Source organism: Cavia porcellus, unplaced genomic scaffold, assembly GCF_034190915.1.
Source record: "Cavia porcellus strain 051 isolate PalLab524CR breed Dunkin Hartley unplaced genomic scaffold, mCavPor4.1 scaffold_15, whole genome shotgun sequence".
Lineage (NCBI taxonomy): Eukaryota > Metazoa > Chordata > Mammalia > Rodentia > Caviidae > Cavia > Cavia porcellus.
Window position 1 is genome coordinate 57,377,145 of NW_026947498.1, and position 26,014 is coordinate 57,403,158.

Genomic DNA, 26,014 nt, shown 5'->3' on the forward strand with positions numbered 1-26,014 from the left:
AAATCACAATGAACATTGCTAAAATCCGTAAAATTGTAATTAATTAACTTAAAAACCTATACTCCAATAAACTGGAAAAATCTAGAAGAAATGGGTAGATTTCTAGATAGAAATGAACTACCAAAATGAAGATTAAAAGATATAAAAACCTTGAATAACCCAATAACTGGAAACAAAATTGAAAAAAAAAAAAAGCATACCAACTAAGGTAAGCCTAGATCACAAAGGATTCACCAATGAATTCTACAGGAACTTTAAGGGAGACCTGAAACAAATCAATTCTTCTCAGACTGTTTAATTAAACCAAAAGGGAAGGAATACTACCAAACTCATTCCTAGAAGCAAGCATTGCCTTGATTTCAAAACCAGACAAAGACTCAACTGAAAAAATCAAAACTACAGGCCAATCTCTTTTTGCTCAAACATGCAGATTCTCAACAAGATACTGGTAAAAGAAGGCAACAAATAATTAATAAGATGATATTTCATAGCAGGAATGTAAAGATAGTTTGACATAATACCAACCAATGAATGTAGTGTGTCACATAAATAGACTCAAGGACAAAAATGACACGATTATCTTGATAGCCACTGAAAATTGCTTGACAAAATCCAAAATCAAGGTAAAAGCCATGAAGAAAATAGGTCGAGAAGGACTTTATCTCAACCTGGTAAAAGCCATTTATGAAAAATCTATTGCCAAAATCATATTAAATGTGGAGAATCTGAATGCTTCTCCTCTAAAATCAGGAATGACACAAGGATGCCCACTATTCTATTTAATATACTTGAATCAGGTAAAAGAATAAAATAAAAGCAATATTGTAAAAAAAAAAAAAAAAGGAAGAAGTCAGACTATCCTTATTTACAGATAACATGATCCCTTATATAAAAGACCCAAAAGAATCCTCAAAAAGTCACCAAGAACTAATAAATTCAGGAAGGCAGCAAGATACAAAGTCAACACACAAAATCAATAGTGTTTCTGTACATCAATAATGTACTCACTGAAGAAGAAATTAGGAAAATAATACCATTTACAGTAACTTCAAGAAAAATTTAAAACTTAGGAATGAACTTAAGAAAGGATATAAAAGTCCTCTATGGGAAAAGCATAGTACTATTCTGAAAAAGGAGACTGAAGAGGACATCAGAAAATGAAAATATATTTCTCACTGACTTTAATCACAGGTCATGGAAATACTAGGAGATATCCTTAAGGATCCTCTGCACTCCAACTATGTTCTTCCTTTTCTCCATTGTGGAGTAATAGTCTTATTTCCCATTGGTAACCTGGGTTAATCACACCTACCAACAATGTAACTCTATTTTTAACTTGTTTACTCCAAGGTATGAGAAGACCAAAATGACAAGGGGGAACCTCAGGCCCCAGTTCAATACCATTGTTTTGATTCCTGGTACAAGCCTTCCCCTCTTAAGTACTAAGTCTTCTAATCCAGGTCATGGGAACAGGAAGCAAAAATTTTACTAATGAATCAGTAGGAGTCATGATGAGTGATACCATTCTCATTTTCACCCCTTGATTTCTGGACCCATAAATCCTAGCTGTGGGAGACACTGTACCATAATAATGGATGTTTATTTAAAGTGCACATAGTGTTTTTGAAGAATCCTGCACCACCACTACAAGCTATGGCCAGCTAGCTAGCACTGTAACTGTGTTTTCAAAAGACCATTCCACCTTTCTATCAATCTTGCCATTTTTGGATAATGAAGACAATGTAAGGCCAGTGAACTTCATGAGCATGAGCCCTTTGTTTCACCTCTTTGGTCACAAAATACATTCCTTGGTCAGAGGCAATGTTGTGTGGAATTCCATTATGATGAGTAAGAAAGACATTCTGTGAGTGCACGGATAATAGTTTTGGCAGAAGCATTTATGCACTGGGAAGGCAAATCCGTATCTTGAATAAGTGTCTATGCCAGCAAGGACAATGTGCAGCTCCACGATGGCAGCAGTCCAATACAATCACCTGACACTGGGTTTCCGGCCAGTCAACCACAGAAGTGGTGCCATATTGAGGACTCAGTGCTGGTCCCTGTTGCTGGCATATTGGTTATTTGGCAGTGGCTGTAGCCAAATCAGCCTTAGTGAGTGAGAGTCCATTTTGGCGAGCCAATGCCTAGCCTCCATCCCTGACAATATGGCCAATCTATTGCTAAGACTATTGGACAAAGACAGGGGTGAAGAGATTGACCTCTGTCAACCAAGTGGGTCATCTTATTCACATGATTATTAAAGTCCTCTTCCATTGAGATCACATTTTGGTGAGCATTTACATTGGCTACAAATATTTTTACATCTTTTGCCCAAATGGAGAAGTCTATCCACATACTTCCACAACTATCTTTGTTACCAGTTTTCCAGTCATGTTCAAGTTCCTGGCCATCGGGCCAGACCACTGTCAACAGCTTATGAATCAGGATACAGTCACACATTCACATATCTAACTATTTCTCCTTCCAGGCAAAACGTACTATCAGGTGCACTGCCTGAAGTTTTTCCCATGTGACCGGCACAACCCCAATGAAACAGGAGACACTTCAGGTGGTAACAGGAACTGCCCACTTTATTGTTGCGGGTTCTGGCTTATATATCTGACTGTGGCCAATCAGGCTGCCACGAGGGCTGCCACGAGGAGGAAGGGCTGGAATGAGACGCGGGCTCTGGCTAATATACTCAGCTGTGGTGAATATGAAGTGAGTACGGGGCGACTAATTTGGAGAGGGACGTAGCGCATTGCGGAAGCTGGCGTGGTCCTTAGTCCCGGGTGGGGTATGGTATGTTGAGCACCTGCGCCCAACATCTCCCCCTTTCTTTATAACTGACGCAGGGTCTCCAGAGTTCGGCACCCCTCGTGAGGTGTCATGCTGCAGTCATGACAATGCCTCACTACTCATTGGTGCTCTTTTGGAGGGGGCGGGAGTATTGTTTTATGAGCCCAACCCGCATGCTTGCCGACATGGGGACCGGGGTGTCTCCTGGCCAAGGACGACACCCCCTGCGATGCTTTGCTCCACACCTGCGTCACAGCATGGAGAGCCATGCTACCGGGCCTTGACCAGATTCCACGGCCAGCAATGCTTGTTTGATGATTACTTTGTCCCTATTCCTTTGTCTGCGAATCTGACAGAGCAGAAGTAAACTGCCGAATGCAGCAAATGTAGCCATGGCAGCCAGAGCCCCTATTCCTGCCCATTCCTTTATGAAAGCCAATTGGAGAGTTGGCCCGAGCTGGATCACAGGAAACTCGTCTGGGTCCGTCATAACTGGAATTGGTACGAACTGGAGTACCTGAATAACGACAGCTGAAAGTGTACTGTTATCCCAACATTGTAATATATAACAGGTTGCGGTGGAGCAATTTAGAGAAGTCATATTTGTGGTGTCTTCAAACAACAGAAAAAGGTTTCCCTGATAGGGCCTGAGATCTCTAACACTTGCAGGGCATTGACGACATAATGTGAGTCTGAGAGTAGGTTAAAGGGTTGTGGGTATTGCTTAAAGACCTCTATAATGATCTTCAATTCTGTTAATTGAGGTTGATCAGGTGTAAATAGTTACCAATTCTGTTAACTGAGTTCGCCTGACTTTGGGTGTCTAACTTCCTCCTTTCTGGCGGCCACTGCGTCCGCCATTTTGTGTGCCTCTTCCTCCTCTTCACTATCTGACGAGTCCTCTATTTCTGGGTTGGGTGCGGTCGCCTCGCCTGCGACACTGGGCTCGCGAGATTGCTCGCGGGAGGATTCTGCCTGATGGTAACCAAGCGCCATGGCGCCAGCCCTTATATGGTCACGACAAGAGGCGTCTGCGAGGCAGCTCCTCACTACTGCCCAACGGGGTCTGACTCCTGGCTCCAGGAGGCCATTTTCTGCTGCAAAGTCAAGATCTCTCCCTAATTTATCCCAGCTGGGGATGGTAACAGACCCCGTGGGACCAAACCAAGGTGCTACCTTATTGACCTGATCGAGGAAGTTTTGTTTTTGTTTCATTTTTAATCCCTTTTCTCTCAGTAAGTCGTTTAAAGCGACTGACAGCGGCTGAGTAGCGGTGTTACCCATGTTAATCGGAATTTCAAGAGTTTCTTTTTGTTTTTATTTTTGTTTCCTTTTTCCTTTTTTTTTTTTGTAACAGGGACAGCTTAGTCCCCGCGCCCCTTTACGGCACCCCCAAAACCGGCCCCCGGAACTCTCTTTACGAATTCCTCAATCCCGCCTTTTTACGGCTCCCGGAACTCTCTTTACGAGCTCCTCAATCCCTTGTGACGCGTCCGCCCAAGGTTGCCCAATAGTCCCCGCCATCCGGCCTGGCAGCACTCGCTGCCTGTTGAACAGTTTAACCTGTCAGCCCCCGCCCGCCGCATAGCCCCCACTATCGGCGCTTGACGGTTTTACCTGTTGACGCTCTGTTCTATCGGAGAGAGAGGTTGGGTCCCCGTACTGTCGCAGAGAGGGTCTCAGCGCTCCCCGTATGGGCCACCAATTGACCGGCGCAGCCCCAATGACACAGGAGATGCTTCAGGTGGTAACAGGAACTGTCCACTTTATTGTTGCGGGTTCTGGCTTATATATCTGACTGTGGCCAATCAGGCTGCCACGAGGGCTGCCACGAGGAGGAAGTGCTGGAATGAGACGCGAGCTCTGGCTAATATACTCAGCTGTGGTGAATACGAAGTGAGTACGGGGTGACTAATTTGGAGAGGGACGTAGCGCATTGCGGAAGCTGGCGTGGTCCTTAGTCCCGGGTGGGGTATGGTATGTTGAGCACCTGCGCCCAACACCCATGTGATAATTTTCCTTCACCATTGTCCTTCAGGGATGTCCTGGAAAGGGGCTGTAATGCTGCAGTCATCCACTTTTGAGTGGTACTTGAATAAAGCAGAATTATCTGTCAGGTCCTAGCCTTCTCTTCCTCTGGCAGCTGATCATGTGGTATGTAGGCCTTAGGTAGATTCTGGGAAATAGAAGGCAATATACTAGAAGTAGGAGCTATGGGCATCTAGGCGACTTCATATAACTTACTTATATGCTCTGAACCTGCTCTGGCTCTATCACACATATACCATTTGCATTTAATGGTAGACTGTTGCTGTACACATCCAACCTTATGACTCAGTGGACCAGATAACACCCAGATCATGACAAGCAACTCAAGTCACAGGATAACCTAGTTTCATGGTCAATCATTTAGTTTCCACTAAGGCCAAGATCTCTTTTTCAAAGGGAGAGAAACTGTCCTCAGATGATGACAAAGCCTTGTTCCAAAATCTTAAAGGTATTCACTGCATTTTGCATATGGGGGCCCGACAGAGACTTCAAACAGCTTCTATACCAGCAAATGACACTTAAGGTACCATTGGATCTGCTTGATCATATGGCCCCAGTGGTAGAGCAGCCTACACAGCAGCCTGGACCAGTTGCAAAGCCTTTTCTTTTTCTAGACCCCACTCAAAACTAGCAGCTTTCTGAGTCACTCAGTAAATTGGTGAGAGTAAAATAACTAAGTGAAGAATGTGTTGCCTCCGTGCCTCTTATTTAGTTGTAGGGTGAGCTAGATGAAAAAACTCATCTTTTACCTCAGGAGGGATATCTCTACATAGCCCTTCCCAGTACCAAAATTGGTATCAGTCAGCGCTCACTAAAGAAAGATTTAATGCAAAATATACAAATACATAAAAATTTATAAGATTGTCTTACCATGGCCACACACAGAGTCAGATATAGAAGAGTACAAAAGTCAGTCTGTGCACCAGAGTCCTGAAAGATCCAGTCAAAAGCCTGTAGTTTGGTGTCCTGTACAAGTCTGTATCAGGAGTCTGGAGGGTCTGGGAAGACGAGACGTAATCCAAGATGAAAGCAAAGAACTGGGCTCCTCCAAAAAGACAGAAGAAACCCTTTATTCTTTGTTTCCCTTTTATATCATTCTGGCAACAATGGAGTGGTTTTCCACACCCAATACTATGCTGAGCCAACTTAGTTGGGCGATTCTTACACATTTTGACACAATCAATTAACTATCGTAACATTACTGGAGCTTTTGTCGTTTTCTTCTCCCCAGCATACAATAGGTCAGCCATCTTCATTAAATTAACTCACTGTATTCTACCATAATAATGCAGAATAGCTCCTCTTGCCTCCTGAAAATCAGTGTCTCAAGCTATACTCCTAGAACACCTATAAAAGACCTTGCATCATAAATGGTAGGTTCAGATAGATTTGTGAAATATATTTTTGTTCTCATTTTGTTTTGGAAGTTCAGTTATATTTGCAAATAACTGTCTTATCTTCCAGTTTCATGATGATTCTCAAGTGTAGCAAAGGTCCACAGAGAAATCTCCTAAACCATCTAAAATGACTTATATTTGCTTTTTTTACCATGAATTGAATGAGGAATATCACCTACAAAACAAAGCATTGCATATATGACTAAAACTTCAACATAATTACTTTCAAGTTTTCTTATTTCAAACCTACCTCCGCTTACCTTGGATTACTGCCAAAGAAACACACATTTTGATCATTTGTCTTATTGCTTTTATTTGCATTAATAGATAGATTGGTGTTGGCTATATAATTTTGAACAGTTTGACACAGAAAAATAACTGTTATAACTTAGGTTTGGGGAAATAGGCACTAAAAATATGAGCATCAATTAAGGTTCAGTGAAAAAATGGAAGCCAAACTATATAACTAAAGGAAATTAATATTAGTGAAACATTACACTGGTGGTGAGAGGCAGTCTCTAGAACAGTAAGAGAACATGTGAACTTGTCTGCTAGGGAAGAAATTGGTATCACTTTAAGCTGGGGAAACAATGAGGGAAAGTTTCATTGTTAGAACTGAGAAGTTCAGGAGAAATATCCTACCCAGCGTGAGAATGCACCTGTGAGAAATGAGAACAGTTTGGCAGGAGCTGATACATTGGAGAAATTAGGATGAGTCTGGATTTTAGAAGGTGTAATAAGTGGGAGACTGGATAGCTGGAAGCAACTGCTAAAGACACGACAATGGAGTGTTACTGTTGAAGTAGTGCTGGGTATCAGCAGGGATTTTTTTTTTTTTTGGTAGTGCTAATAGAAGCAAGAAGCAAATGAAAAGGAACAAGTTCCTTCTCTCATACTATCTTTCACACTCTACAGTTGAAATTGGTTATTGATATAACCAATCAGGGAAGCCAACTGGTAAAGGATGCGTATCATTTGTAGAGTCCTAGCCCTACTATTACAAAGATAGGGTGTAGATGTATGAATGCAGAATGGAGAAGTTGTAGTTTAAAATGCAATACTAATGAAAATTAAATCAAAGCAATGGTCAGGGTAACCATTTTTCACCTTAAAAATATTCAATGTAATCAATAATGTGCTTAAGATTTTTAAAAATTGGCACCAGGAAGTAAGCCCAGTTTAGGAACCAGTGACATGTGCATGCAGCCACCGGACTGGAACATAAAGACACCAACCTCTCCTCATGAGTCGTCACCATTTGAGGACCTGAGGTAGAGAAAAGAAGGCCTTACAAGGAAGCAAGCCCAGTCTGGGAACCAGTGCCACGCACAGCCACTACCAGACTGAAATAGACAGATTCCAGCACCTCCCGGCTGGCAAACGAGAAATACCAACCACCACTACCCCTGCCATAAATGACTGGCTTATTGAGAGAATTGCAGACTGGGATGATAGCTTTGGAGGTGAAATGCAATTGGATCCTGTGGTGCTCTGGCATTTCACTAACATTGTAGATCTAGTTCCAGTGGTCTGATCATAGGTTCAGAAGATAGCATTTTAAGCATTGTGGCATCTAGGAGGGGATCTCCTTTTGAGGATTGCAGCCATTGTTGATTCCCTATGAGCTTGTTTGGGAAGTCCTATATGATTTCCATTGTTTTGTTGGGTTGGGTTTTATTTTCTTTTGATTATGTCAAATCCGCTGGAAGGATCAACTATTTCAAAGATAGCAAGAAGTAGTATGGTAACAATGTTGGATTTACTACTGGCTTGTTTTGAAGCCTTTTACTGCTTTCATTATTTTGTTTTTATGTTTCTCTCCTATTCTGTTGTTTTTTACTATGTCAAAAGTTATCTACAGCTATTTTGAAGACATTGAGAGGCATTATGATAACAATTGTTGATTTCATAATGTTTTGAAGTTCTGTATCACTTACACAGGTTTGTTTTGATTGGTTTTATTGTTTTATCCTCTTTAAAATAAAAGTGAAAAAGTTTTAAAAAATTAATATACTTCTTTGAGTTTGTCATCAGACATACACTGGAGTATACTATTACCATTATTTGATCATCAAGCCTAGGATCTAGATAGCATTATTTTAGGTATTTAGACTGGATTTAGGTAGTGAAGGAACAGTTAACTTCTTGCCTTTAGAACTTTCATCCTATGCAGGGGAAAGAGTAAATATATAACTTGTTAGGTGATAAGCGCAATTATGGTGAAAATAAACCAAGTTAGGGAAACTAGATTTTGGATGGGGCAAGCCCTTTACTATGGATAGTACTAAATGATTCAGTGATAAAGTGAATTTTGATCAAAGATCTAAAGCAAACATGAGGGAGAAAGTGTCATGATAGTATGAGTAAAATCTTTTCAGTAGGGAAGACTTGCTTTGTTAAATGTAAAGTTGGTGACTATCTTGCAAGTGTTTTTTTTTTCTCTGTACTTTATTTGTATAATTCTGTGATTCTAGGTAACACCAGTTTATTATCAAATATGGTAGCAATTTAAACATTCTACACAATATTGATCATATTGTCTACTGAAGGGTTATTTTGCTTTACACATTACACAAAATTTACTGATGGTAAAGGGAGCTAGCCTAAGTGCGTAATATTCTACCTGTACTGTTAAATATCATCTATATTTCAGCAAGTAATGAAATTCTAGTAATAGTCTCAAATTTTTAATTTGGATTATTGGGCTAACTGCAAAATGTCCAGCATTGTACATAATTACTTCTTTATTGAAAATGACAATCATTTTTTAGCTCAGAGTTAATGAACCTTGATAAGTGGCAAACAGTCTTTGAGGCAGAAAGCTGGATGGACACCACCAGTATTCACTCTCTACTCAAAACAATGAAACCACTGTTAGCATTGGGATCCTGTTGATTTTTGTTCAGATTGTTTTTTTAAAAATGCTTACTTTAGTACTCAAAGATGTCAAAAATACTCATAAGTTAGCTACAATTATTCCCTCCACCTTTTGTTACTCAAATTGTTACTCAAATAATGTGAGCTTACTTAAAGAAAATTAAGAATGGTATAAAAACCTAGCAATATTTTTACACTAATTTTTTTTTAAAAAGTACAGCAGCTTTAATCCTTGGAAAAGTGAGTTTTCCTAGTAATATAAAGGAATATTTTTAATCAGTAATAATTTTCAACATAAAAGATCGATGCATGTTTGTCTAAATTGTATTCATCTGAGAATAATTTGAGGGTGGACACATTTAGAAAGCAAAAATTTGAGTTTCCTTAGTAAATTTGTTCTTCACTCAGAAAACAGAGGAATCATGAGGGATCACTCAGTGGTGCTCCCTGCAAGGCAATAACCTGTTCCCCGCAGAACACCACTGCACATGGCTGGCAGCATTTGCAGACAATTTTACCTCTGTGCCTAGGTTCCTCTAGCTGTCAAGCAAAGATAATAGTAATGCTATCTTTTTGGGGAAGGAAGCACATGCTTTGACAATACAGGTTGAAGGTAGTACATCAACAAAAATTACTAGAACACAATGAACATATACACATAAAACATCAGCACGGTGCTCTTTAAGTACTTAAATGATCATTCATAAGTACTGCTCTTCCATGCTCTCTTTCATTTAGGTGAGGAATGTAATCACAGCAAGCCACTATTCAATTTTTCTAAATGCAGAGGAAATACACTTTTCTAAAAAGTTCCAGATCATTCTTTTGAGAAGTGCTAAGCCTATTAATTTCTTATGGTCTCTGTGGCAATCTCACAATAGCCTCCAAAGTAAGCCTTTGGTGCCTTTTTAAATGTTGGCTAAATTACTTCTCATGTTGAGTGGAGCCATCAGGGAAAGACCTGGGGAATAAAATTGGTGAGCGATATTAAAATTTTGGTTGTTTAACATTTAACTGAGTCTCAACAACGTGTTAAAGTGCTATCTAAACAGATAATTAGCTAGTCGTTGTGCAGTGGGCTGTCTAAATTTAGCAGTGAAATTAGGTTTAGGGAATGTGAAAATAGGAAAAGAAATTTTCTCAAGGGAAACAGTGGTGTCAGCACAGCCGAGGAATGTCACAATAGCTGTATTTCGTCAATTACGATCATCATCAGGGGATCTCCAGCGCGATGCAGGACAAGATTTATTCGTAAGTGCACTGTGAGGATGGGTAATAGAAAGTGGTTGCTTCAGGAGACAGATTTAAAGATGACAGAGGCAGCACGCAAAGGAATGGAGAAATCTGGAAATGAAGGAAGAGAGGGACTAAATCCAGTGGTGATAGGCAAGGCAGGAGGTGGAAGTTAAAAAAAAAAGGCAGGGCAGAGGTAAAATGATGTGTAGTCTTGGAGATGAAGAACCCATTGTGAGCCAGTGGGCTGAGGCTGGGGACTGGCCACTGAACGGAGAGGACAGCTGTGGTTTGGGGTGCGGAAAGCGTTGGTTTAGTAAGGACAGGCTCCTTTCTGGCTGACTGTCCACGTCTTACTGAGTACATTCCTGGCAACGTGGTGGAGAAGGCAGGACCTACATAAAACTAATGGTTGTCAGACCTTAGGACTGGAGTCCTCCGTCTCCACCCCTCCTCCACCTTCGCTGATTGTCCGAACTGTCTGTCCTTCTCCCCCAGAACCGTGGGTTGGGGCTTCAAGGTCAAGCCACCTGGGTTGTGCTGGGCAGACAGAGGTACACGAGGGACCACAGACACTCAGCTCACGGGCAAATGTCTGATACTTCCGGAGGTCACTTTTCTGCGATTAGTTTAAAGGAAAACAAAATAAAACGACACGTGCGAACATGCAAGCGACCAAAGAAAGACACCATCGCACAAGTAAGCCTTTGGCTGGGGGGATGCCACGGCCTCCTGTTGCAGCCCCGCGGCCAGGAAAGCGGACACCGGCAGCCCAGAGAAGTAAGGCGGGAGAGCAAATCTCCTGGGGTCTAGCTCCTTGGCCAGCTCCGCAGGCCCTTCCAGGCCGCCCTCCCGGAGAAAGGAGCAGGAAAATCGCCCAAGCCCGCGAGCCTGGGCGAGCGAAGGGGCGGGAAGTGGGGCTGAAAGACGGGAGGGATGCGGACTGCGCGGCCGAGCCGGGCGCCCAGAGGAGGGCAAAGTCTCCCCTTTCAGTCCCCGCCGCCGAGGACCAGCAAGGGACTGGTCGGTCGGGAAAGCTGCGTCCAGATTCCCAGACAGGAGCCTTTAGCTGGAGCCACGCAAGGGTAGCTTCATCCTTGCTTCCCCTTACCACGCCTCCTCTTCCCGGGCTCCGCCGGAGGGAGAGCGCCGCCCGGGAGTCAGATCGTCCCGCTGCCCTCAGCTCCAGCGCCCGGGCCGTGAGGACCCGCTAGGGGCGGAGTGGGCGAGACCATTGGAAACGCTGGGGAGGGGGGAAACGAGGCAGGAACGAGGGGCAGGGCTGGGTAACTAGTCCAGATTTTCCTGTCCCTTTGCAAGCTCTGCTCTGGGAGAAACCCGGTTATCAAAGTGGATAAAGAAGTCTTTTTTTCTTTTTTTATGGAAGAGGGAGGAGCGTATATAGGAGGGCGTGGTGAGAGGAACCGCGGCTTGCACCCGTGGAGCAGACGCGAGCGGGAGTTGCAGGGCGGGCGAGTCCCAGCACAGCTCCGAGGGTCGGCTCCTCTCCCCCTCCCGCGAGGGCGGGGTGGTGCGTTCCGAGTTCCCAGGAGTTCGCGGCGGGCGGGTGCCGGGGGGAGGGGAGGGGAGTGGCGGCGGCTGTGGCGGGCGGCTCTCGCTTCGGCCCGGGCAGTGGCGTAGACGACGGCGGAGTCGCAGCATCCGCGAGCGCTCGCCACAGTGTCAGCCGCCAGCGACGGCGCCAGAGCTGGGAGTTAGGGACACGCTCGCCGGACCTTCCGCCGTGGTCATCGCCGCCGCCGCCGCCGCCCAGAGCCTGAAGCGCCCGGGCCCGGGAGCGCGGGGGGCGGGCGTGCGGGCCGGCGGGCTGGGGGGCGGGAGGGGGATGGCGCCGGCCGCGTCGAGTCCCGGAGGCGGCAAAGCGCAACTTTCCTCCGCCGCTCCCTTCGCGGCAGGGCTCCTGCTGCCGCCCCCGACGCCGCCGCCGCCGCTGCTGCTGCTGCTCTTCCCTCTGCTGCTGCTCTCCCGGCTCTGTGGTAAGCGAACAGCGGCGGCGGGCGCGGGCCGAGGGCGGGGTTGGGGTCCGGGCCGGGCCAGGTCTGGTCGGGCCAGGCCGGGTCGGCGGTGCTGCCAAGGGGCGGTTGGCGGAGCTGGCGGGTGCCGCGGACTTTGGCTGGAAACTTTTGGCCGCGCCCGGGGCGAGGCCGGGGAAGGGCCCGGACGAGGGCCGGTCGCTACGCCAATTGCCGGGGTCGCCGCCGGTGCTTTGGTGTGCGGAGCTTCACGTGTGCTCCGGGACCGTTACCTCCCAGCACCCTCGCGGAGGAAGCGGGCAACGTTGACTTCTGGGCTGGGTTAAGGTGCCGGGATGCACGCCTGCTGCTGCGTCCCCCCCTTTTTTTTCCTTCCCGGTGAAACTTGAGCTGTGATCCCGGAAACCAACCCTAAGACCAGAGCCCGACAGAAAGCAGCTTTCGGGTCCACCCTAGTGGCCTTCCACCCAGTGAAGGCACCATCTTAACCCACCCTGCTGCTGCATCCCCTTCAGCCAGTTTTCTCCGGTTCTCCGGACCCTTTCTGCCCTGGTAGCCTCTCGTCTTTTTGGATTGAGCCCCGTTGCTGCCTTCTAGTTGTAGGACGTCTCTCTGGGGGTCCCTGGGTGTTGTAGCAAATTATATTTGTTCCAGAGTCAGTACCTGAGTGCATCGATTGTTTCTTGGTTTTTATCAGATAAGTCCCCGCCTCTTCTCTTCACAGTGTCTTTCTGACTGACCTCTTGTTTTGGTAGTTTTCCTGTCACATTTGGGAGAACCTCTCTGTACACTCTGTACACAGATATCTGAGACTGGAGGCCTGCTTTTTAAAGATCAGTGTTTAAAAAAAAAAAACCCTGCTTTTGTTGCGAGTAAAATAGTAGTGCGTGGTAATAAATATATTGCAGTGACTTGAGAAAATGAGAAGTCTATTCTTTGGAGATTAGCTCTGAATGTCTTTGGGTAATTTCAAAATGTTATTATTCACTCAAGGGGTCTTACTAGGGAATGGTGGGGGGTAAAACTTACACTTCTTCAAAGACCTGTTTTCAGTATACCATGGAATCTTATGCTGAAGTTTTATCAATATTTATTGCAATTACAAATTATTATTATAATTTTTGAAGAAAGAATAATATGGGTAGAGGAATCATGGTACTTGATTATGAAGGAGGCAGAGATCTAGTACACCCTGTGAGAATTCTCTACCAATTTACCATCATATGTCCAGGACTGTACAAAGCATCAGATGTGATGCTGTATCAAATAAAAGTTTCTGATTTACACGGAGGTAGTACGATAAATGGTATGTCATCTAATACAAAGTGTTTCTGTATAGCCACTCCTCAGATGGTCTTAATGCCATTACTCCTTTAAACTGAGTGTGTGTGCTTTTCTTTTTTTTTTTAAATCTCTTCTCATTTATTTATTTATTTGATACCAGGGATCAAACTCATGACCTTGCGCTTGCCAGGCAGGCGCTTATGCCTCTGAGCTAAATCCCCGGCTTTGTGTCCTTTTCTTATTTTCTATTAAGAAGGACTATATGTGGTGCTTATAGGTGAGATGAAAGATAGTAGAAAGGAGGAGAACAATGTACTATCCTAACTAAGTTTATGTTAAGGACAGAAAGACTTATTTTGCTCCATTGCAGTACATCTGTGCAGTTAGGCAAAGCCCTGTGGAAGACACAGTAATATGAACAGATGATACAGGAGGTAGACTTTGTATAATAATTTCACAGTAGTGCAAATGATGTTGATTTCTTTTTGAAGGAACACATTAGTTTTTCATATGAATAATGTGCTCTTAGAGGAGCATGATAGTTTATTTTAGAACATCAAAATTAAAGCAGTGTGTGCATATAGAATGAGAGTGAGAGAATGAGAAATGCAAGTTTTTAAGAGTCACTCTGCTTGTACTTATAAACATAGATACTAGATTGGTGTTCTGTGCACTGTTCACTTAAAGAGCTTCCTTTTTTGGCATATAGTGTTATAACACCCTAATTTAGGAATTCATACGTGATAAGTTTTTTTTTTTTTCCATTTACCTCTATTTTAGAATTCAGTCTTTGGGACCAGGTATATAGTTCAGCAGCACAGCGCCTGCCTGTGAGGTGTGAGGTCCTGAGTTCGATTCCTGGTACCCAAAAAACCCACAAACAAACAAAATTGCAGAATTAAGAGTTCAGTCTTTGCATAGGACCCAGTTGTGACTTAGAGACGTTAGTAAGTAAGGAAATAATTTTCTCCATATATCCTATTGGTTGATTTATCAACGTGTTGATCTAACTACTAATGTTAGTACTAACAGTCATGGTGCTATTTACAAGATATGTCACATACTTACATTTGAGTAGACTAGTTTTAGCATTCAAAAGATGTTTACTTTTGAGAAGATTATCTGATGCTTTGTTAATCACAATGCTTTGCTTTCTTACACTTAAGATTTTTGACATATTTCTTAATTTACTGTTGCCTTTACTGTAGTGAACTTTTTCCTGCTAATTTGTTAAAATTGTCCCTCACAACTGATAAGACTTCATATTCTGACATCCATATAAATTTTGTTAGGTTTGCTCTTTGTTTGGGTAGGTGTATATAATCCCATTTAAAAATCCATTTCTTTAAAATGAAAATTTTACAAGTTGATAAATGGCCACCTATTTTTTAAAGCCTAAAGATTCCTAGCTACAAAGAATGACAGTACTAGGTTTATAACAAAAACTGAATTGACTAGACTCATTTAATTCTGAAATTCCACATTTTATGATATTAATCAATTCATTATCAGTTTTATTTCATTTTTCCTTGTCAAATTTTTCTTGAGGTAGAGAATATTCACATAGATGTGGTATTGATGAATGAAAAAATAGACTGACCTTTGTAAGGACCCATTTGACTCTGGGATTCTACGACTCTTCACAGTTTTAGCAAGCTTTTTAAGATAGTTGTTTAGAAGATGACAGGAAAAAAAAGATCTAATAGGGGACTTTTAAAATTAGTTTGAGTATTTTTTATTTAAGTGAGTTACTTGGAGGCAAAACACGGGATGACAGTCCTGGCTTTAAGATTCTTAACAGTGTTTTGGTAGGCATAAAGGAAAGAGGTGATTATAAATTAGTTTATTTATGATAAAAGTGTACATGAGACACTATGGGTTTTACCTAACTTACTAGATTTAAAGGCAGATATGTAGGGCAAGGAGTGTGCATGTGTGTGTTGTGTTGGACCATGTGTATAATAGACAAGTGATACACAAAGCTGCATCCCCAAGCCCTAAAAATCATTTTTTAAAAGACATTTGAGTCAGAGTATTGAGATTAGATTGTAATTTTCTTTTATTTTCTGGTTTATGTATGCTTTGGTTACTAAAAGGCAGTTTGTGCAAAAAGATTGCCAATTATAGATGTGAACCATTGGCAGGTTATTTATATTATCTCTTAATAGTAATGTTTTTGTGGATTAAGTGAAAGAATTACGTAAATGGTTAATGTGTATGGAATGCAGTAATACTGACTTGTTAGTATTTATTATGTTTTACAGCATATATCATTTAACCTGGTATTGGTGATATTTAAATTTTTTTCTGGTGTCTGGAATACTTGTGTTTTTAAGTTTAATGACTTGACTTATTTATACTGAGTATGTGGTCTTTAAATGTTTGTTGTTTACCTGAGATAAATGCACAGAAAATGAGTTTTCAGACTGTAAGAATATAGCAATATTGTTTACTCATATATTTGTATGGAAAGTAGTTGAGTCTTCTCTCAGTGATGTTGAATGCATCTTAAAACTTGGCAGTTCCACAAGTTCACTTTATAGAGTGTTAGTGGTAATACTGAAAAGATGGAACTGGAAAGAGCTTCTGCTTTGACCCTTTGTCAATTACATCAGGTTGGGGCAAAGAGTACATGTTGCGTAGATGATGAGTTTTTCCCTATCCTAAACATATATTACTGGGAAGTAAAGCAAATTTAGAAGCAAACATAAAAGCTGAACTCTTTCTTGCAGTTAGTTGCAAAAGTAGGAATTGGAAATTCCTACTTCCTACAAAAGTAGGAATTGGAAAAGTCGGCCAGTTACGTTTGTATGTAAATTTCCTAATTTACCTTGCTTACGCCAAACAAGTTGAATATTCCTTATCTGAAATACTTGAGACCAGAAGTATTTTGGGTTTTTCTATATTTGCATATACATAATAAGAGATTTGGGAATATCACCCAAGTGTAAACACGAAATACATTTGTTTCATATCCTTACACACATAGCCTGAAGATAATTTGATATAATTTTTAAATAGTTTTGTAGATGAAGCAAGGTTTCATAGTATACAGTTTATGGAATTTTCTATCTATGGGTATTATTTTGTTACTCAGAATGATTTTGATTTTAGAGTATTTTGGATTTCAGATTTTCGGATTAGGGATGTTCAACTGTTCTTTCATATTTATAATTTAGTAGCTGAATGACTGTAGTGTAAATTTTGTATCTATGTAGTTCTGGAATAAAACTTACCAGCTATTTAAAGCTTGTTGAACAGAGCTGGATGTGGTATATCCTTGTCAAAAAACAGTATTTTGGTATTATGCATTTTATCTATTAAAATTGGTAAATAATATATTTTACTATATTCTTACTAAAGTGTCCACAGAACTTTACACTGCACCCTATATGATTTATCTAAAGTGAGATGTAGAGTTAACAGAATTAATATAAATATATAAGTATAGGATAAAACAAATAACCTTTAAGTCAATAATGACATTTTAAAAATGATTTTGTGTGCTAATCAGATCCAAAAATCTAAGCACCATTAGTCTGCCATACTTTTGATTGCCGTAGACAGTTTTGTTTAAAATTATATTTAAATTTCTGAATATGAATCCTTTACTTAATTTCATTAATGATTTTTATTTTTGTACTACCATTGGTATGGTTTAGCCATCTATTAAAGTTTGCCGCGGTCCTTTTTCAAGAGTGGGTTTCAAGATTTTTTCTTAAATTGGTCATTTACAATGTAGTTCATTAATTCAAAATTTTAGAGACAGTTGCCTCCTTTGAGTAGATATATACATATTACAGGCACTATAGTTATCTGAGGATATTAATTACACTTTTTAATATGAATTGTACCTATTTTCTTTCATTCAGAATTCAGGAGGTTGTTTTCTTTGCAAGCCTATTGATTACCTATCATTTATTCTGCTAATTGAGATGAGTAGGAAAAGGCAGTTGCCTTATGAATAAATATTCATAAACTGGAACTTAAGCCACGTGCAAAAACATACTAGTTCATAATTGGATTAAATAGCTGAGAAGCGATAATTAAATTTGTAGTTTTATAAATGCCAAACTTCTTTAAAATAGGTTAACTGTTGTACCCAGTAGAGGATTTTTAGATTTATGGGCTATGTTTCTTCAGAAGAAATAAAAATTTTTAAAAAGTAGGATGGAGGGGCTATATAAAACATAAAAAGGAGGATGGAAGAGCTATATAATTGTGAACAGAGGCCCCAGTTCCCAGACTGGGACATCTAATGGTCCTGGATTATTGGGAACTGGACAGCACAGCAATAGGTGAGCAGAGGGTGCAACAAAGGAAAGCTTCATCTTCCATCCATATTAACAGCAACAGCTCCCCATCTCTAGCTTTACTGCCTGAGCTCTGCCTCCAGGGTCAGTCACTAGCAGCATTAGATTTTCATAGGAGTGCAAACCCTACTGAGAATTTTGTCTGGGAGGAATTTAAGCTATACAGTTTTTAGGAGTATATAATGCTCCAGGTTTTGAGGTGGAGCTGAGGCAGTGATACTAGGGCTGGGTCTATAATTATTATGTGTCCCAAACATATACTAGTAAAAGGAAAAGAAAAAACATCCTTCCCCATCCATGGGAAAATTGTTTTCCAGGAAACTGGTCTCTAGTGCCAGAAAAATTTGGAATCATTGGTATACATCACTATCCCCAGATTACAATGGACAGCAAAAGTAGGGTTTAAGTGTATTCAAAACCAGACACTAGAGAATTTTTTTTTAAAGAACAGTGCCAGATGACTACTGGATCAATAGTTTGTGTTAGAAAATTGGGAATGGAGCTTGGGCTTTGAGATAATCGTATTTTGAGATTGAAAATTTTGGGGGGGGGAGATTGAAATATTTGTGTCACTTTGAGATGCTTCTGCCTGACAAGTCTGTTCATTGTGGCATTTTAATACTGTGTTGGTGAGACATGATCACTCTTCTGAAAGATACACTCCACTGTTATTCATTGTAGGTATGCTCATGTGCTTGGCACATGAGTAATAGATAAATTTATTTGAAGAGTTTAGCAGCAAAATTAAATACAGTCTCAGTCAACATTATAAATAGGAATATAATGTGAGCTACATAACTTTGTTTTCCTGATGCCACATTAAAGAAGAAACGGTGTCAGTGATATTGCTCAGCAACACAGTGCCAGGCAAGCACAAGGTCCTGAGTTCAATTGCTGATACCAAAAAAATAAAACAAGAGAAATTAATCTTAATATGTTTAGTACAAGATAACTAAAATATCGCATCAGCATGCAACTGATACTAAAATTGGGATATAGGTTCACATTTTATTCCATAGTAAATCTTTGAAATCCTATGACTATTTGACAGGTAGCGATCATTTCAGTTTGAACCAGCTGTGCACATTTAGTGTACTCATAGTTAAGTGTATTGTAGCTGATGGCTAAGGAAGTTAAATACTTAGTTTACTTTGCTTTTTTGTTTTGTGTAATACTTATTATTATGTAGCAGAATCTGGATTGTGAAGAATACTGAATGGAAAATACATTTTTGGAGACAGAGGTACATGCCCATGGTATTATTCCTATTTTGGAAAGCATATATATTTAAAATTTGTGGTATGAACTATAGAAAAGATTGTAGGTCTGAAGATGTTCCTTGAGATAGTTCTCCATTTTTTTTTAGTTTCTTTTGCTCTCTTGAGTTCTCTTCCATTGTCTTACCTATTTTGAATCTCAAGCCTTTGTTAAATTGAGCTTTTGGGAGGACTACAAGTCTTCTGCCTTGCTTTCCAGAATCAGTTGTGTATTATTTAACTAACATGCCTGTAGTTTAAGCGCCTTCTGTGGAATGTATTTTACTTTAATTATAGTACATCTCACTCTGGGTTTCAGTTTTAGGAATAAAACGTGTAAATTTAAGATAATTTATTTTTTAATAAAAATATGCCAGTGATGCTGTTAGGAAAGCCATGACCGAAGGACAGATATAAAAGTATGTGTACAGAGGTAGGGCATCAACTGTTTGAAAACATTGTTTATAATTAAAAATGTTTTGACTTCTAATTATTTCAGTTCAGAATAAGAAATAAAAATATTAATGAAATGTCAGTGTTAGTAAACTCTAGTGTGATCGATTTCATAGGGAAACTTTCTGTGAATTATCCATGGTAGATATGATTGCTATTATTAAAACATTTTATGCTATTTTTAAAAGATTATTAATAAAATTTCTTACTTAGTCATAGCTACTATGGGTTCAATTAGTGTTCATTTCACAAATGATATGGACTCAGGCTCTACTAATTTGAATTAAATTAGAATCACTTATGCCAAAAGTTCAACTTACTATTGATGAGGTCAGACAATAAACTGCCTAGTTTTTAAGCCTGCTTAGAGATATACTAGTGTTTTATTTTAAATGAAAAATTTGAAAATGCATCTCAGTTTTGTTATTAAGGGATTCAAGTGGGAGAAGGCACATGGATAACAGTTCTAATTTGATTGAGTGCAGGGTTAGGTAGTATACCATCATTTCTAACTAACTAACTTATTCATGTTTATAGTGGTAGCAGACAGGAAAAGATAGAAATATATGTATATACAAGATTGTTAAGATAGTTATACAACTACTTTTTCTTAGTTCTTTGAAAAGAAAGGTTCGTGCTAATATTGTTTGGACAAGATATCATATCTATATCTTGTACTGTGAATAACTCCTATGAAGACAATACATAATGTATTAATTATTGTAACTGTCTTACTAATCTGTTTGGAAACTTTCATTGTTTTTATCTTTTTTCTCTTTAAAATAAAGGAAAAAAAGGTTATAAATAAATGTTATGACACAATTTGACAAGTTCATAAGTGGAATGAACTGTTTAATACTGAAGTAACTTAGGAACCCCTGTTCCATTTCCATTTGCAACCTTCTATTTGATAATGTGTATTAGTGCAATGATAAAGGATTCATAATTTTTTTTTCTTTTAAAGCTAGCTGGTATAGGCCCTTCAGTTGACTTAATTTTTGAATACCAAAAGGCAGGCATATCAAGGCTAGAACTTGTAATACTTATGAAGACATATATTCTTAGCAGGAAATAAGACCTATCTGGTCAGATAATTGATACTGTTTTCGGTACTTAAAGCAATAAAATTAGGAAATGAAAAGATTATTTCTGTTTTCCAAATAGAAAAATATTTTCAACTTTTGAGATTTTTTAAATGAGTCAGTGGCTATTTTGAGGCCCTACGTTGATTATCAACCTTATTTTCCATATACCTGTAAAAGGATGTGGGCTTTTTTTTTTATGGTTGACAGTTAAAATGTTTAAATATATAAGTATCTGGTGAAGTTTGCACATACTATCCTCAGAAGTCTGTTGTCCTTGAAAAACTTTAGTCCTGACAGCGTATGTTAAAATGTAAAATAAATCTGAAGCTCCCTAAGAAAAAAATATTTTTCTTCCATGATACTGCTGTTGCTTTGCTGCCCCCTACAGTCATATAAAATAGTCAGTCTAGATTTTTCTACCAGATGACTAGATACTTCCTTGACCTGCAAGTTTTAAATTTGGGGAATGAGTTGAGGAATACGTATTTACTGTTAAAACATGGTGAAGGACAGTCAGTCACTACAGTTGATGTATTATTCAAGAATTAAAAGGCTCAGAAATTAGCTCTTAAAGAAAAGAAATAGGCTCTGAGGATAGATAGATTACTGAGCATGAATCATAAAACAGGTGACAGAGCATCATCATATATGTAGTAGTATAGAGAATGTCCTGGTAAATATGTGATGTAGCTGCTTTCAAGTTTATAAATGTAACACATGAAAAAACCTAGGTGCATACACACACACGTACTCATCACAATATACCAAGTCAAATGTGGCCTGTAAAAAGGTAAGTCTAGTCAAAGATGGCTAATTAGAAGAAATTTTTGAGCTATGTCTTCAAGAATAGGTAGAGTTCAGATGAGTAGGTCTAGGTTATTTCCAACAGGGAAGAGAGAATATTTACTTAAAACACAAAGTAGGTCTTACACAGAAAGGACTCTCATGAAGTCTTTGGACTTGGCCATTCGGAAATGTAAAATTTGGTTGCCAGGAGATTTAAATTAGAAGGGATGTGTGTGTGTCTTTTAAATCTAGTTGCTTAACTTTTCTACCTGTTTCATCTCTTGTAAAATTGGTTAAGTAGTACAGTACTTCCTTTACAAAATTGCTAAAAAATTAAATTGCAATAAAGGGCTCTACAAATACAACTAAGAGTGTATAGCTTTGTATTAGAAATGTAAACAGTGTTTTGGGATTATGAAAGGAGGAGCAGTTAAAATGGGGGCAGAGGAAGACCTTTAAAAAGCAGCTAGTGTTCTAGCTGAATCTTGAAAGAAGAATTTAGATTTCCATTTGTAGAACAACTTCAGTGAAAAAGTGGGCATTCAGAAATTAAAAGAACACTGTGTTGAGGACAACCCGACAACCCCTTCCACCCCCTTTTCTGAAGAGATTAGACTGGTATAGTAGGCAGTACAGCCCAGGTAACTGTCGAGTCAACTTACTGAGTCAATTGTGTCTGTCTGTCTGTCTGTCTGTCTGTCTTTCTTTCTTTTTTTCTTCCTTCCTTCCTTCCTTCCTTCCTTCCTTCCTTCCTTCCTTCTTTCCTTCCTTCCCAGACATGATCTCTATAGTTCGGACTGGCCTTGAATTCACTCAGTAGCCCAAGCTGGCCCTCACTCACTGAGATCTTCCTGCCTCAGCAGCCTGAGGCCAAGATTACTGGCATGCACCACCATGCCTGCACCTCTCAGATCTGAGAATATTGTATAGCTCTGGCAGTAGTATTAATGATACTTTGGCACCATGGAGATAGGTGAAAGGGAAAACTTGCAGTGATCTATGGGAAGAGAGGATTACAGAGATAAATGGCAAGTTGTTAAAGGGATTATAGCAAGTCAAGTAGATAGAGGGTTTGAAGGGAGGAATGGATCCACAAAATGTGTTTGGATATCATTGAGTGGGGAGAAAATGTAAGAAACAAAGAAATTTGGATTTCTCATGAATGACTAGGTAAGTGTGGTGAAATAGTTGATTAACCAGTCCAGTAATTCTTTGGAGGCATTTTAATTTTGGTACTTTTTACTGTATGTTTTTTTGAAAGTCAAGAAACAGAAGGGTTTAAGCAGACATCGAGAATTTTAGAACCACAATCAAGTACTGCCTACTATACCAGTCTAACCTCTTTAGTCTAACCAAGTGTTGCAGGACATTGTCATGGTCATGACTTGCTGCTCCTTACATTACATACTGGATATTTTAGCTTTGTGTCTCTGACTTAGCTTTTAGAAACTGGATGCTGTTTTTACCATAGCCCAAGAACATACATTGTTCAGAGGTTGTCTGTTATAGAAAGTTGGAAAGCTTTTTCTTTTAAATGATAAGACTTCTGTGTCTTTGAGAAAGAAGTGAGAGCCCCATCATATGATGTGGTCCAAGAACAGCAAGTAAGCAGAAACATTAAAATATAAATAGGAGAGGCTAATCTTAAATCAAAGTCTCTCTTTTTTACAAGGAAAATAAAATTGCATATAGATGTGAGAGGGAGGTTACACAGAGAAGCTTTGACCTTTCGTGATGTAAGTGATATACTTGAGAATAGTGGGTGTAGGTTTGTGTTATGATTTTCGATACAACTTTTAGGGGGAAAATGGAATAAAATATCAACTAAAAATGAATTAAATGATGAGTCAGCATTGAAGGCGTAAGTATAACATGGATGTATAAAATGCATATGATAAAGTAATGTTTGTGCTTGTTTGTTAATTTTTAATTGAGCACTGAATCTGCTAGAGCTTGTTCTAAGTATTATGAAAGAATAAAATATAAGCTAGCTGATAATAACATATAATCTTGAGGACTAACTGCATTTATATATTGAAGGAAGTAGACTATATTGTCAGATTATTGAGTCATTTTTGATTATCACATAACAAAATGTCTGATAGTTTGGAAAGAAAAACAAAAGAAAGTAGTACTTAGTGATTTTTATCATAAGCAATTTATTCTAGATGTAGTTATCAAAGTGAGAATTAGGATGGTAGAAATGAAAGGGAAATATTTAAAAAGAGACTGTTATAAGACAAAATAATGTCTTGGTGATCCCAGGGTATGACAAATGGGAGGGGGGGAATGAATGAATTTGGAGGTTTTTTATTGGGCAAATGAAAAAATAGTGTAACAGTTGCTGAATGGGAAGTCAATATAAGAATTAAATATTATATAGAAGGATGAATTACTTCCTAGGTCAACTACAACAAAAGTATGTTGGTTTACAGTTTTGGAGGCTAGAGTTTGCAAACCAGTTTGTCAGCAGGACCATCTTCTCTCTGTGACTTTGGATAGACCCTTCCTCACCTCTTTCTGGATTTTGGTATCTGCCGTCAATCCTTGATATTCTTGGTTTTCAGCTGCATCCCTATTAGTAGCAGCCTCTGTCATCGTGTGACACTTCCTGTATATCTTTTATGGCATTTTGCTCTTAGAAATACATAACTAGTCCAACTAGATTGAGGTCCTCACCGGCTCCACTATTTCCCCATTTTAAATTACATTGAACTGCATCTCCAGCTGCTCTATATATTCACAGGTATTGGAAATTAAGGTTTCACCTTATCTGTTTGGGTAGAGAGGCACAAATTATGCCGTAGCAGGATGGTAATTCTTGTTTTGTTTGTGCTGAGATTTAGGTCTTAATTCAAGTCCAAGTAACAAATAGGGCATTTTGAATATAGGAAGGGTGAGCTGGTTTGGACAGAGTTAAGACAAATTGTTGAAACAATACATTTCTTCATATTGATAACTGGATGAAGTGTGTAACCCAGAGAACTATGTATTACAAAGCAAGTGCAGAATATCCATGAAACCATGATGATCCTGATCAAGAAATAAAACATTCCTAGCACTCCAGGAGTTCCTCTCAGTGTTTTTAATCACTCATCACAAATAACTGCAATTCTTTCTTGTAACATTATAAGCTAGTTTTAGTTTTACCAGTTTTTGAACTTCATATATTTCTTTGCTGGCACTGTGAAGTTTATCCATGTTGTTGCATGTAGAGTCATTTTTTTAATCACTGTACAGTATTACGGTCCATGGTTTTAATGATGGACAGACATTTGAGTTGTTACCTTAAAGCCTTTATGATACTATACTCATATGAACATCATTATACTTATGTTTTGGTGGTAGAATTACTGGTTAATATTATGTGTTTTTTCAGTGTTTATAACAATGTATATTCTTACCAATAGTGTATAAGAGTTACAATTGTTTTATATCCTTACCAGCCCTTTATAATGTCACTATTTTTCTTTTGGCAGTCTCATTCATGTATTACATGAATATCCTATGTTGTGAAGTATCCTTTCATTCTTTGCATTCAGTTGAGTTTTACATGTTTGTTTGTTTGTTTGTTTTTGTCTTTGTAAAGATACCTAGGCTTTGTTTATGTAAAGTATTTTTTAAATGTGTATTGCAAGTTATCTTCAACTCTGAACTTTTTTCTCTACCAGTGATGTTTCCTTGAGTAGAATAAAAGTTCCTTAATATCTGTCCAGGCAATCAAAACCTGTCTTTTTCTTTATGATTCATTCTCCATGTTTTGTTTACAATTTTTTTCTAGTATATTATCATGAAAATAATTTTTCTTAGAAATTGGATATTAAGGCTCTGTGGGGCTTATTATAAAGTTAAAAAGTATTACATGTTTTTGTATCTTGCTTCAAAATGGAAGATTGGTTTATATTCTAGTTTATTTTATTTTTCCTTTAATTGGTAGAATCCATGAGCAAAACCATCTGAGTCTGGAGGGTATATTGTACTACTATGTAGTATTAGTCAGGTTTCTCTTACTATGTCTGTTTTGGCACATTGCATCTTTGTAGGAATTTGTCAATTTCATGAGCTCAAACCTATTGACATGAAATTGTTAAAAATATCCTCTTACTATCTGTTTAATGCTCAGAGAATCTGTAATGATGTCTTATCTTTATCATTATCATTCTGGTATTTTGTACCGTCTCTTGTTTCCTGGATAAATCACCAATTTTATTAAACTTTGCAAAGAATCCACTTTTGATTCATTGATCTTGTATTTTCTAGCTCACTTTCTATTTCTTTTGGACAGGTTATTTCCAGTTCTTTGAGCTTTTGAGATTATTCACTTTCAACTTTTATCTTTCCTCATTTGAGCCTGTGTATTTTGCTTTAAGTATTGTTTTGAATTTTCATGTGCTCTTTGTGACTCATGGATTATTTCAAAATTATTCCCTACTACATGTAAAAAAAGGGGTAAGTTGTCCTTACTGATTTTTAGAATTATATTGTGTC

At 39.1% G+C, this 26,014-nt stretch overlaps 1 protein-coding gene and 1 long non-coding RNA gene across 3 annotated transcripts in view; one reads left to right on the top strand and one right to left on the bottom strand.

Moving 5' to 3' along the window:
* Positions 1 to 4,538: 4,538 nt before the first annotated feature.
* LOC106027566 (uncharacterized) lies at positions 4,539 to 11,728 on the bottom strand. Of its 2 annotated transcripts, none has more exons than XR_001201153.3 (3): positions 11,467 to 11,728; positions 5,719 to 5,893; positions 4,539 to 4,975 (listed from the first exon to the last, which is right to left on the bottom strand). It is a non-coding gene; the product is annotated as an uncharacterized LOC106027566 (long non-coding RNA). The 2 variants fall into 2 exon arrangements; XR_010039416.1 differs by having other exon boundaries at positions 5,719 to 5,846; positions 11,467 to 11,724.
* Positions 11,729 to 11,922: 194 nt separating this feature from the next.
* Nectin3 (nectin cell adhesion molecule 3) overlaps positions 11,923 to 26,014 on the top strand; it is a 106,262-nt gene continuing 92,170 nt past the window's right edge. Inside the window, exon 1 of the mRNA XM_013151760.3 lies at positions 11,923 to 12,352. Within this exon, the coding sequence (XP_013007214.1) occupies positions 12,202 to 12,352 (151 nt within the window). The 5' untranslated portion in view covers positions 11,923 to 12,201. The remainder of the gene's footprint in view (positions 12,353 to 26,014) is intronic.